This window comes from Hypanus sabinus, chromosome 31 (genome assembly GCF_030144855.1).
Source record: "Hypanus sabinus isolate sHypSab1 chromosome 31, sHypSab1.hap1, whole genome shotgun sequence".
In the NCBI taxonomy this organism is placed as follows: Eukaryota; Metazoa; Chordata; class Chondrichthyes; order Myliobatiformes; family Dasyatidae; genus Hypanus; species Hypanus sabinus.
This window is the reverse complement of record NC_082736.1, coordinates 6,174,741-6,187,974: the sequence shown is the minus strand read 5'-3', so window position 1 is coordinate 6,187,974 and position 13,234 is coordinate 6,174,741. Positions and strand designations below refer to the sequence as shown.

The following is a 13,234-nucleotide window of genomic DNA, read 5'->3' as shown; positions in this document are numbered from 1 at the left end:
TTGAAGTGAGTGAAGTTATCCACGCTGCATCATCCAGCTACGCCCTGTATTTTGCACATTGAGGAGATGGACACAGTGTCTATAGAAGCGAGACAAAGCAGCATCTATTTCATGGACCCTATACAGATTACAGAGGAGGAGATGTTTGCTCTCCTCAGATAAATTAGGATAGATAAATCCCCAGGGTGTTCCCTCGGACTCTGCAGGAGGGAAGTGCAGAGAGCGCCAGAACTCTACCAGAGATATTTAAATCATGCTTTGCAACAGATGTATCTACCAGAGGAATGGAGGGTAGCAATGTTGTTCCGCTCTTTAAGGACGGCTCAAAAATTAAACCTGGAAATGATAGGCCCTTAAGCCTGACATCATTATTTGCAAAGTAAATGGAGTGTATTTAGAGGGGCTGGATTTACAAGTATTTGGATAAACATGAACTGATTAAGGATATTCATCATGGCTTTGAGCGTGGTAGTTAATGCCAACTAATCTTACAGAGTTTTCGAGGAAGTTATCAGAAAGTTCACAAAGGGAAGGAAGTGGATGTTGTCTACATGGACTTCAGCAAGGTATTTGACAAGGTCCTGCATAATGGGTTGGATAAGACGTTTCAGAGATTTGTGCTGGGTCTATTGTTATCTGTCATCTATATCAATGATCTGTGTGATAACGTGGTGAACTGGATTACAAATATACGGCTCATATCAAGATTAGGGCTGCTGTGGACAGCAAGGAACGCTATCATAGCTTGCAGTGGGATCTGGACCAGCTGGTAGAATGGGCTGAAAATGGCAGATGGAACTTAATGCTGAGAAGCCTGAGTTCTTACACTTCCGTGGGGTACAGTGAACAGTGGGGAAGTAGGGAGCGTGCTAGAACAAAGGGAACTGGGATTACATGTCCATAATAGTTGAAAGGGGTGTCAAGGTAGATAGTGTCATAAAGAAAGTTTTTGGCATATCAAAGTATGGAGTGCAGGAGATGGGGTGGTTTTTGAAGTTGAATAAGTCAGTGGTGAGGCATAATTTGAAGTATTGTGTGCAGTTTTGTTTGCCAACTCACAGGAATGCAAATAAGTTTGAAAGAGTGAAGGGAAATATTACAAGGATATTGTGGGAAGCTGGGTTAGAGTGAGAGCAGGAAGCTGCAGTGATCGGTTGACCGGGGAAAATGTGAGGGAGAGCAATTCCATCGTTGATGGACTGGCCTGGCCAGCCCATAATAATTTTCGAGTGACCCATGGATTGACATGACTTGTGGAATTGGTAAGCGAGTTTTGAGGGTTGGAGCAGTGGGACGCTGGAAGTGCATGAGTGTGGCTGGAGGTGATTGTGAATGTTGTCGGTCGGATTCTTCAGTGTGGTGCAGTTCGTGTGATATCCAGTTGAGGTGGCGATCGTCCGACAGAGCGGAGATACAGAAGCCGTGTTTGAGTGAAGTTGATTGAAGTGGGAGTGATGGCTTGAGAATTGGATGAGGTACATTTCGTGTCCCGCCTGTGGCATTACCAAAGCAGAAACATAAATGTATAACGGTGATGAAAATGTTGATTGGAAGGCGGAGTTGGGCTGGAATGAGAGCACCTGGTTTGGTAATCCTAGAAGATAATAGGTGACTGAAAGGCTGGAGAAAAGTGAGACTCTGCTGTGGGAAGGACACGTGTGAAAAGCTCCAGAATCGCAGTGAACAAACATCAAGGTGATTCTGTTCACTGTGGCTGGTCTGAAACGTACATAAACTAGGGCATGAATTCCTCGTTAGTATAGTGGTTAGTATCCCCGCCTGTCACGCGGGAGACCGGGGTTCAATTCCCCGACGGGGCGTTGCGAGTTTTACCGCATCATTCAAGGGGTTTGTTGAATAAGACAAATTAAAGGGAACAAAGCATTTGCGTTTAAGCTAAATCAGGCCTCATTGGGCATTGGGCAAGGTGGAACATAGTTCCGACTGCTGTGAGGCCGGGACAGTAGAGTCTTCCGAGAAGAAAGGGGCGTTGCTCTCAGCCTCTTTCCTCAAATATCCCCTGACAATCTGTATCTCAGAACCGTTATTCGTTTTTACCTTCAGTGAGAGTCCATCACTCCGAGCATATTAATCCGGGGCATTTGTTGTCAACTGTGAGTTCCCGCATGGTCCCACCACAGTAGTAAAATAACTGACCAATATCAGTCCAGACAAAGGGTGCCGGTCGGAAAAGTCGTCCCTTTACCCTTTTCCATCGATTATGCTTGCTCTGCCGAGTTCCTTCAGCATTTTCTGTGTTGATTGGATTTCCAGCATCTACAGATTTCTCGTGTTTGTGACCAATATTATGTGTCACCCTGGAACACTTCCTTTGCATCCTCATCTTGTTTTGGCTCCAGTCCCCTGCTGTGCAAAGGAAAACTCTGCTCTTCCCTGGGTTGACTGCACACGATCTGTAAACTCTCCTTGCCAAGACGCGACATTAACTTGACTCGCTGTGATTTCCACACGCCCCACTTCCCTTTCGTCCTGTAAAGGACCACATGGATTGTGGAGGCAGTTGAACTGCACAGAGAATTCGGGTCTCCTCACTGACCCTGTTATCGTCTGTCTGAAGAGCAGGATTGCGGAACGATAGGAGGCAGCTATCCTTTAGGTCCTCTCTCCATAGAGAGCTCTCAGTAAGAAACTTCAACAAGTTTCAACAGCAGCAAGAATAGAAACCGCATTGCTCACTGTACACTGGAGTTGCACGAGCATCCCAGCAAGGAATGAAGCTAATCGGGGGGGGGGGGGGGGGGGAGTTCATTATAACAGAGTCACTCAGTACAATTGAGGGGTTCAGACTTCACTGTTAACCCACCTTCCGTATGTATGGGCCCCCTACAACACACTCAACAACTCGAGCGTTTAGTACCAACATGCGTTCATAGGTAAGGGTCATGTTCTTTGTGTGGAACAGGAGCTGTGCCGCCTCATCTTTGACATGAGGTGCACAAACCACGTATCCACTAACATTGTTTCCAGTATCATATCAGGCGAAAAAGCCATCAAGGCCAAAAACTGAGACACCGGCTTACATCAGGAGGCATTTTACAGCGGGCAGAATTACAATTGTACAAATTCTACAGTACAGTTTGGGAAAGGATTATTTAAAGTAAACTTCATAGTCTGTGGTGTTTGTGGCGGCTGAGGGTGAAACTGACTGTTATCAAAGTTGCTTTGGCGCTGAAGGCATCTTTGAACTCAATGTGCACCTCTCACTGACGCCCCCACCTTTTACCAGTAACTGTCCTCCACCTTCTCCCCATGTTTCTTGAAGTGAATCAAAGAACTGCAAAATCCATAAATTAGAATAGCTGTTTTTCCCCCTCTAAGTAACACTATACAATGTTCAGAACAAAATAAATACCAGTCACAAGTGGGTGACAAGTCAAATGCATTTAAAGCAGGTAACGTTCAAACAAAATTTAGAATGAAATTGTAAACAGCTTTAATATAGCAATGATGAGCAACAATGTGGTCACATCATCTTTATTAAATATAAAACAGAATACAAGTTAAAATAACATTCAAATCATACAGGGCAGCTGTCACAATATATTTATACAACGGTCAATATTAATGAGACAATGGTAGAGCAGTCCAGGGAGTCTCCAGTCCTCACACAAATATTATCCACTCCCTTAACAGCTTGAACCATTTGATTTCATCTGAAATTATTGTAAACCACTCAGAATTTTACTTACCTCTTTTCAACTAACACAAGTAACAATCTACATTTCCTTTAACCTGGACTCACTTAATCATCATTTGCAATAACATTCATTACAATCGAGTAAATCTGTGTATTTCAGAAATACTTTGTTTATCTACTTTACTAATTTATTAAGGTGCCCATCTGCTTTTTGTGCAATGCGGTGTATCATATGTCACTCTGGAGTGTGAAGGAAACACTTCAGTATAACATGACATTTTAGTTCAAAGTACATAAAAGTCTCCATATTGCTCATTCTCCCATCGAGCTTTTGAGAGATTTACACCAGCCTCATCAAGAACTCAGGAGACACTACTGGGGTGGGCTTTGTTGTAACCGTGCCTGTGGCGGCAGGGGTAAAATAGGTTCCTACTACTTCCTACTCAGACATTAGTACGAGTTGTGTCTTGTTAAACATAGAATAGTACAGCACATTACAGGCCTTTCAGTCCACAATGTTGTGCCGACCCTCAGACCCTGCCTCCCATATAACCCCCCATCTTAAGTTCCTCCATATTCCTGTCTAGTAGTCTCTTAAACATTGAGTTAGCCTCGATTACACTTTCCTGTTCTTTCTGACTCTATTTCTCTAACTTTTTTTTTCATCTTCTCTGCTCTTACTGTGAGGAGCAACCTATTATTTTTGCATTTCTCTGCAGGTCAACACCACAGGGCTCCTGAAAGTTTCCTCTCTCCTTTATCTGTACTTCTGCAAGCACTCCCTTCTTCCATTCCATCCCCGTCTCAACATACTTAATTCTTTCTGCTCCACAATGTACGAATAAACAAGCCACCGAGTCGCCTTAGATGTCCAGTAAGGAACTCTCACGTGACCATTCAGACACACAATCAAGGCACTCAGTCATACTTCAGAATTCCCTTTCTTTCGTGCATCATGGGGTCAAATCCACCCCAAGGCATATGCATGATGACCAATGGGATTCAATCCAGCATGAGGCATCCTCTTTTCCCATCGATTCATGGGACCTAGCCCAGCCCGAGGCAGCCACAGTTTCCCTCTATTCCCTCAGCTGATTCAAACCCACCTAATGCTCCTTCTTTACTGTTACAGCCTTCCGACAGTGGACAAAAGTGATGGACTACTACACACACAAGGAATTCTGTTTGAGGACCGATTGGCTACAGGGGCTGAATTCCTTTCTCCTGTAAAGCAAAGCCAAGGGTTCAGTTTCTCAGAGGAAACTCCATGTTTCTACCATCACCCAGTAGCTGGAATCTGAAAACCCGCACTCGTTCTTCAATCAAACCTTAGTTACCTGTGCACAAGGAGAACATCATGGCCTCTGAACCAAACTGTTCTCAAGATTGAACAAAGAAATATCACTTTTTACAGAGTTGTTTATTCAGAGACTGGTAATGACCAAATGGTAATCTCCTCGCCCACCCCCATTCTCCTCTTCCCACAGCAATTGCTCCCTATGTGACTCCCTTGCCCACTCATCCTTCCCGACTGATCCCCCTCCTGGTACTTACACTTGCAAAGTGTCATACCCACCCCTACACCTCCTCCCTCACTACCATTCAGGGCCCTAAACAGTCCTTCCAGGTGAGGCAAAAATTCACCTGCGAGTCTGTTGGGGATGTCAACTGTATCCAGTGGTCCCGGTGTGGCCTCCCGTATATCAGAGCAACCTGATGTAGATTGGAGGACACTTCGTCAAGCATCTTCGCTCCGTCTGCCAGGAAAAGTGGCATCTCCTCGTGGCTATTATTTCAATTCCACTTCCTGTTCCCTTTCCAATATGTCAGTCCATCACCACCTCTACTGCCACAATGAGTCCACAAACAGGTTGGAGGAGCAACGTCTTATATTCCAAAAGGGTAGCCTCCAACCTGATGGCATGAACATCAATTTCTTGCACTTCCACTAATTGCCCCCTGCTCTCCTTCACCATTCCACATTCCTTTTCCTTCTCCTACTTAATCTCCTTACCTGTCCATCTACTCCTTCTTCCCTTTCTTCCATGGTCTTCTCTTCTCTGCTTCCTCTAGTGCTTGATCTCTATCACCAATCTCTTTCCCAGCTCTTTCCTTAGCCCCTCCCCTCTCCCAGTTTCACACATCACCTACCATTTTTCACTCCTTCCTTCCTCCCCCACTTTCTTAATCGGACTTCTCTTCTTTTTTCAAATCATGATTAAGGGTCTCTGCTCAAATGCACATTGAATCTTTACTCTTTATCATAGACGCTGCCCGGCCTGCTGAGTTCCTCCATCATTTTGTGTGTGTTGCTTTGGATTTCCAGCATCTGCTCATTTTCTCATGTTTGAAATGGAACTTGTTTATGTTCAAATTCCTTATTTGTCTGTTTAATCCACTTTGAAACTACGATAATACAGTATAAATAGCCAAAACAATCTGCACATTAAATGCCAATAATAATCCAGAATTAGTAAAGCAACTGTTACACGGTACTCTGTCACCTGAATCATTATCTTGTCTTGGAATATGAAATGGGTCCATTCCCTGCTGTGCAAAGGGAAGCTCTGCTCTTCGAAGCCCTTTCTTGCCCGGGTTGACTGCACACTACCTGTAAACTATCCATGCCTGAGCAGTAGCTGTACCCTAGCCTTGTTGCAACTTCAGCTGGCTCAGGCACTGAAAGGTCAGTCACCTGGCTCACTTCGCAGAACAGGACAGACCTCCCAACTAGTTGGACCACACACATACCCCTTTTAGACATGGCTAACAAATTCTGCCGCATCGAAGATTGTGCTCCGTGGAATTCCCAGTCCGTGCTCAAAGTTCAAACGTTTAAAGCACATTTATTACTAAAATTATGCTGACATTATACAACCTTGAGATTCCTCTCCTAACAGGTAGCCATGAAACAAAGGAACATAAAGGGAACAAAACAAATAAAAAGAGGACCGTCAAACACTCAATGTGCAGAGAGAAAAAAACATGCAAACAGACAGAGAGCCCAAAGTTCAGCGCAGGGCAGAGTAAACATCGTGGAGCAGTGATCTGTACCAACGTGTTCAGTTGGATATGGGTGCCTCCTGGAAGAGAGCATTCCTCGGCCTGGTCCAGATGGACTGAAAGTTCCATTTTCATGCAGTGTGTCGCTGCAAATCTGAACATTGTTAACTCGGTTTGATGACATTTCACTTCTTTAAATGACTTGTAATTTCTTCATACATCAGACTCCAGCATCTTGCCCTCAACACTTGTGAAATTAACAGGTCGACAATTACGTTCTGTTGTTTTCTAACTTTCTTGAACAATGGAAGCAGTTGAGGTTTTTCACTCCAATGGGACCTTCCTGGAACACAGTGTGTTCTGGCAAACAGCAACTTCTACCTGCACTTTCTCTCCAGCTACTTCCCTGTTAATCTCTCGAGTGCTGGTCACTGTGACCTGGTGATGTTAACTTTTAGTCTCATTCGATATTTTTTTCATGATGTTGAGTGTTGTAAGTTATTGCACAGTTTTGAAATGTCAATCAATATATCATTGAGATGTGTCCCATGTCTCCATATTTGTTAGCTATTGAGGTTCTTGCCAATGGTTCCTGAATTATTCTCAGTCTGTTAGTCTATCTCTAGGCCTTGTCACTATCTGTGCTCTAGGCTTTGATTTAATGTTTCCCTTCACCCCATTGGTCCATCATTCTCCTGAGTCCCTCTGTCTCATTGGGATCAATGTCTGCTGAGTGTTATGAACCAGTGGTTTAAGCATCCACTACTGTTCATCTGTTGAGCTGTTATGTTAGGGCCAAGATGGCCTGTTTCTGTGCTGTGATTGTTATATGGTTATATGTTCTTATTTTCCCTGTCAACCCCAGGCAGCCCCACCTTCACATCTAATGTAATTGTCCTTAATTATGTTGAGGACATTTGCTGTGGACATGGGTGTTCACCCTCAGATTGTATCTTGAATCCTCCCATGTATTGTTGACTTCTTCAGGTATCCTTGACCACAGGATCTCTTATTAATCCCACACCATCCTGTCTGAAATGTCCAGTTCCTGGGTAAGTTCTGTAACATTATGCTGCAGGAAGCAGACTCTGGCCACTCCACAAATTCCTTTTCCTGTGCCAGTTTGATTAGTCTTATCAATGAACAAAGGCACCCTCCTCATTTCACTTTTGCAGACTTATGTGGAACATTGCATATGCTGGAATACTGAGTTCCCAGTCCCAATCTGCCTGCAACCATATCCCTGGAAAACCTAAAACATCAAACACACTTGTCACAATACAATGCATTTTTCACCCTGTATTTTCACATTCATAAGAAATAGTATATAACTTCAATTCCTACATTTTGCTTAATTTAATGTAACATTCTTCCTCAGTTGTAATTCTTATTTCACTTCCACGGTGAAGAAATTTGCTTTCAAACTCAACAGCATCTCCTCCACAATTACCATCAGCACTGGTGCACCACAAGGCTGTGTGCTTGGCCCCTACTCTACTCACTCTAAACCTCTGATTGTGTGGCTCAGTACAACTCCAATGCCACATTTAACTTTGCAGATGACACCACTGTTGTTGGATGAATCAAAGGTGGTGACAAATTTGCCATCAGGAGGGAGATGGAAAATCTAGTTGAATGGATCCTCAACAATAATCACTCACTCAACATCAACAAAATCAAAGAGTTAATCATTGACTACAGGAGAAGGGAAGTGCAGGTCTAAGTGCCTCTCATCAACAGGGACTTCGAGGTGGAGAGAGTCGGTAACTTTAAATTCCTTGTCGTTATCATTTCAGAGGATCTGTCCTGGGACTAGCAGTAAGTGCCATCATAAAGAAGGCACAGCAGTGACTACCTAGAAGTTTGCCTAAAATCAGCATGATATTGAAAACTTTGACACACTTCTATAGATGCACAGTGGAGAGCATCCTGACTGGTTGTTGCATCACTGCCTGATATGGAAACACAATGATCAGGAATGGAAAAGTCTACAAGAAGTAATGGATACATCCCAGTCCATCACAGGCAAAGCCCTCCCCATCATCCAGTATATTTACAGGAAGTGCTTCCACAAGCAAACTGCACCCATCATCAACAACATCCTTCATCCACCTTATACCCTCTCTGCACAGCTGCCATCGGGAAGGCCAACCAGGGGCCCCAGTTCCCACAGCACCAGGTTCAGAATGAGTTATTACCCTACACGGGTCATGCTCTTGAAACAGAGTAAATAACTTCTCTGAGCTGATTCCATAACTTGCAGACTCACTTCCACGTATTCTACAACTGAATTTCACAGTAATATTTATTTTTTTTTTTATTTTTCCACTATTTGTCTTCTTTTGCACATTAGTTGTCTGTCAGTCTTTGCTGTTTATATTTCTTTCATCAATTCCATGGTATTTATTTTCCTATAAACACCTGAATGAAAATTAATCTGAAGTAGTAACCTTTTACATCAGAGGTCCCAACACACTAGGCCACTGCTACACCAGGATAAGGAATGCTTATTGTTGTAATGTCGGATCATTTGACTGTACTCCTGATACCTGCATAAAGACAGAGCCTAAGGAACAAGGCTCCAGAGATCCAGATAACCAAGTGTTGGTCATGAGAGGCAGAGGATCGGTTACAGGATTGCCTTGAGTCAGCAGGCTGAGCCATGTTCATGAACTCAACTAACTATCTGATCGATAAGGCCAGGGTCATTACAGAGTTCATTAAAACATCTGTGGAGGTGTGTATCCCCACAAAATCACTCAGGGTTTTCCCAAATCAGAAGCTCTGGATAAGCACTGAGATCCAGAACCTGCTGAGCACCAGATCAGTGGCATTCAAGTCTGGAGATCAGGAGTGTTACAAGAGGTGCAGGTGTGATCTCCAGAAAGCCTCTTGGGCAAGGTGGAGATTCCAGACTAGACTGGAATAAAATAGGGATTCTTGACAGTTGTGGCAGGGTTTGAATGACAGAACCTCCTGCAAAGGTAAATCCTGTGACAAAGGGGACAGCAGAGCTTTGCTTCCAGATGAGCTCAATGCCTTCATATTTTCAGCCTCACTATCTGGCAGTGTGTGGTAGCCTTCTGCTGGAAGAAAGCTTCAATCATATCGGTGCCCAACAGCAGCATGGTAACTTGTTTAAATGACTATTGCCCTGTGGCTGTTACATCCACGATGATGAAGTGTGTTGAGAGGCTGGTGTTGAAGCATTTCAGCTCTTGTCTGAATGGTGACTTGGATCCTCTCCAATTCACCTACCAAAGCAAAATCAGATGTGTCTCGTTGGCTCTTCACACAACACTGGAACATTTGGACAGCAAAGATGCAAACATCAGGATTGATGTTTATTGATTACAGCTCAACATTGAATACAGTCCTACCCTCAAATCTAATCAGTAAACTCCAAGACTGGGCCTCAGTACCTCTGTGTGCAATTGGATCCTGGATTTCCCCAGGTGCAGACCCCAGTCAGTTCAGATTGGCAAAAACATCTCCTCCACAATCTCGATCAGCACAGGAGCACAACCGGGAAGTGAGCTTAGCCCCTCCTCCCCCACCTACTCACTTTTCACCTACAGTATGACTGTGTGGCCAAGTACACTGCCAACACCATTTACAAGTTTGCTGATGACACCACTGTTGTGGGCTGTACCAAAGGGCTGCATTGATCAGCATACAGGAAGGACACTGAAAACTTGGCTGTGTGCCATAATGACAACTCAATATCAATAAGACCAAGGGACTGATTGTGGCTTCAGGAGGGGAAAACCCGAGGTCCATAGACCTGTAATCAAAGGACGATTAGTGGTAGAAAGGATCAGTAACTGAATTTCTGTGTGTCACTCTTTGAGAACCTATCCCAGACTGATCATATAAAAACTATTGTGAAGAAATCCTAACTGCGTCTCTGCTTCCTCACGGCTCGGAGATTCAGCATGTCATCATAAACTTTGCCAGACTTCTATATACGTGTGGTGACTGGCTGCATTACGGCCTGGTAACAAACACCAACACCAATCCTACAAACTGTAGTGGATTTGGCCCTGTATATCACTCACAACCACTGAGCACATCAACATGAAACACAGCCGTAGGAAAGCAGTGTCCATCATCAAAGATCCTCACCACCCAGACAATGCTCTTTTCTCACAGCTACCATCAGGTAGAAGGTACAGGTACCTCAGGATTCGCACCACCAGGTTCAAGAACACTTACTACCGATCAACCATCAGGGGCTTGAACAAAAGGGGATAGCTACACTCATTTATGGACTCTGTTATATTGTTATTTCATACGCGTTATTTACTTGTTCAAGAGCTGTGAGGTAAAGACCTTGGTCAGACCCCACGGAGTTAAAAACATAGAAACATAGAAAACCTGCAGCTCAATACAGGCCCTTCGGCCCACAACGTTGTGTCAAACATGTCTTTATCTTAGAACAAACTAGGATTATCCATAGCCCGCTAATTTCCTAAACTCCATGTATCCATCTAGGAGTCTCTTAAAATACCCTATCATCTCTGCCTGCACCATGGTCGCTGTCAGCCCATTCCATGCACTTACCATGGATAGGAAATTTTGAGAGTGATACGGGCCTAATGCATGCAGATGGAACAAGTTCAGGTCGACAACTTGGTCGGCGTCGATGAGTTGTACCAAAGGGACGTTTTCAGTTCTGTATAAATCACAAACACCCAATGACACTAAGTTGTATTATTTGATGATATGTCCCTTTGCACACCCGGTTCCCTAAGCCAAGTGGTGTTGAACCACGATAATAAAAGGCATCAGCCACTGTGTGGCTCCACTACACTACCCCATCCACCGTAGCCCCACATATCTCACCATACACAATCTACAGCCTTATCTCTCCCAGCATATATACATCCACCAGCCCTACCCTCAAACCTAATCCAAAGGTCCAAGGGGACACACAGCCCCACAAACCAGATGACTAGTGTAAGGAGGAGGAAGATCCAATAAAGGCAAGTGTTGGACCTGGTGAATGAAGGCATGGGCCAGATCAAAGTGGCAGCGTTGCGTGACTCTGAATCGAGAGTGACGAGATGAAGAAGCACAAGAGGGTGATTCTCCCACTGCCTGCATAATCTCTTTGTTATTTTGATTTTGTTCTGATTGTCTATTTCAATATTTTGGTATAATTAATATGTAATTCCAGTGTTTCTTGTCAATGTTGTGTCTGATGCAATGTGACTGTGATGTTGCTACAAATCCGTTGTTCCTCTCACCTGTGCATAAATAAACTCGATTTGAACTTTACATTGAAATGTCCAAATCTCTCCTTCGCTCTCCTGCTGCCCTGTGTCACGAACTGAACATCTCAGTGTTTAATTTAACAATATTTCATCTGATTTAAATTTCATTCTGCTTTTGAAATTTGCGTTTCCCTTTTCGATGTTAGCCCGCACCCCCGCCAGTCTCTGCCCTTCTGTACTTCCTCCCGCATTAAACGACAGCGGTAACCGCCACACATTGGCGCCGCTTCCCATCCCCCAGCGTTCCGATTGGTGATTCGTTTCTCCAAACAGCCAATGGGAATGCTCAGCAATCCAATCCTCATTAACATACCACTTTGGGCGCTGCCTATTTAATCCGCGCTCCGGACTGCTGCTGCTTATTATTGTGTTTGAAACCGACGAGGAAATGCCTGATGCATCGAAACCCGCTCCCAAGAAGGGCGCCATGAAAGCTCTGTCCAAACCGGCGAGCAAGTCTGGCAAGAAGCGCAAGAGGACGAGGAAGGAGAGTTACGCCATCTACATCTACAAAGTGATGAAGCAGGTTCACCCCGACACCGGCATCTCCTCCAGAGCCATGAGCATCATGAATTCATTCGTGAACGATATTTTCGAGCGCATCGCGGGTGAGGCTTCCCGCCTGACCCATTACAACAGGCGGTCCACCATCAGCTCCCGGGAGATCCAGACCGCCGTGCGCCTGTTGCTGCCCGGGGAGCTGGCCAAGCACGCCGTGTCCGAAGGGACAAAGGCGGTGACCAAGTACACCAGCTCCAAGTAAAGCTGCCCAGTGAGATGATCGAAAACACAACGGCTCTTTTAAGAGCCACTCACAATTTCAATGAAAGAGTTGTACTAGCATTTGGGTATTAAATTACACATATTTTGTCTGGTGACTTCTCCAAGAGCGAAATCGCGATTGTAATAAGCTCCCACTGAACTGACAAGGAATTGTTACCCCCGCCCCCCCCCCCCCTCCACATCAGTACGCCCACTCGGTATCCATGCCAAGCGGAGGATTGCTGCCGTTTTATTTGTGGGTTCGAGGTTTATTGGTTTCAGCTGGGTAACTCCTGAATCTCATTTCAACTCGAGCCTGAAAGACCCCATGACTCTTTCATATAGAGAAGCGTCGACAGTGCTTCTCTTATAGATGCTGCCTGGCCTGCTGGGTTCCACCAGCATTTTGTGTGTGTTTGAAATTCCAGCATCTGCAGACTTCCTCGTGATGGCTCTTTCATATAATAACTTTATAAAATTGCAGACTAGACGCTGGTCAAAGTTTGAGAACAGCCGTTTTCCATAACCTGATAAC

The 13,234-nt window shown here is 44.5% G+C and overlaps 2 protein-coding genes and 1 non-coding gene across 3 annotated transcripts in view; 2 read left to right on the top strand and 1 right to left on the bottom strand.

Moving 5' to 3' along the window:
- Positions 1–12,700, top strand: part of LOC132383743 (uncharacterized) — a 134,630-nt gene extending 121,930 nt beyond the window's left edge. The window contains exon 3 of the mRNA XM_059954944.1: positions 12,323–12,700. Coding sequence (XP_059810927.1) covers positions 12,323–12,700 — 378 coding nt within the window. The remainder of the gene's footprint in view (positions 1–12,322) is intronic.
- The window catches only part of LOC132383742 (histone H4-like), a 174,182-nt gene that overhangs the window by 125,302 nt on the left and 35,646 nt on the right, over positions 1–13,234 (bottom strand). Inside the window, exon 4 of the mRNA XM_059954941.1 lies at positions 4,564–4,575. Coding sequence (XP_059810924.1) covers positions 4,564–4,575 — 12 coding nt within the window. The remainder of the gene's footprint in view (positions 1–4,563; positions 4,576–13,234) is intronic.
- On the top strand, positions 1,749–1,820 carry trnad-guc (transfer RNA aspartic acid (anticodon GUC)). Its single transcript has one exon. It is a non-coding gene; the product is annotated as a tRNA-Asp (tRNA).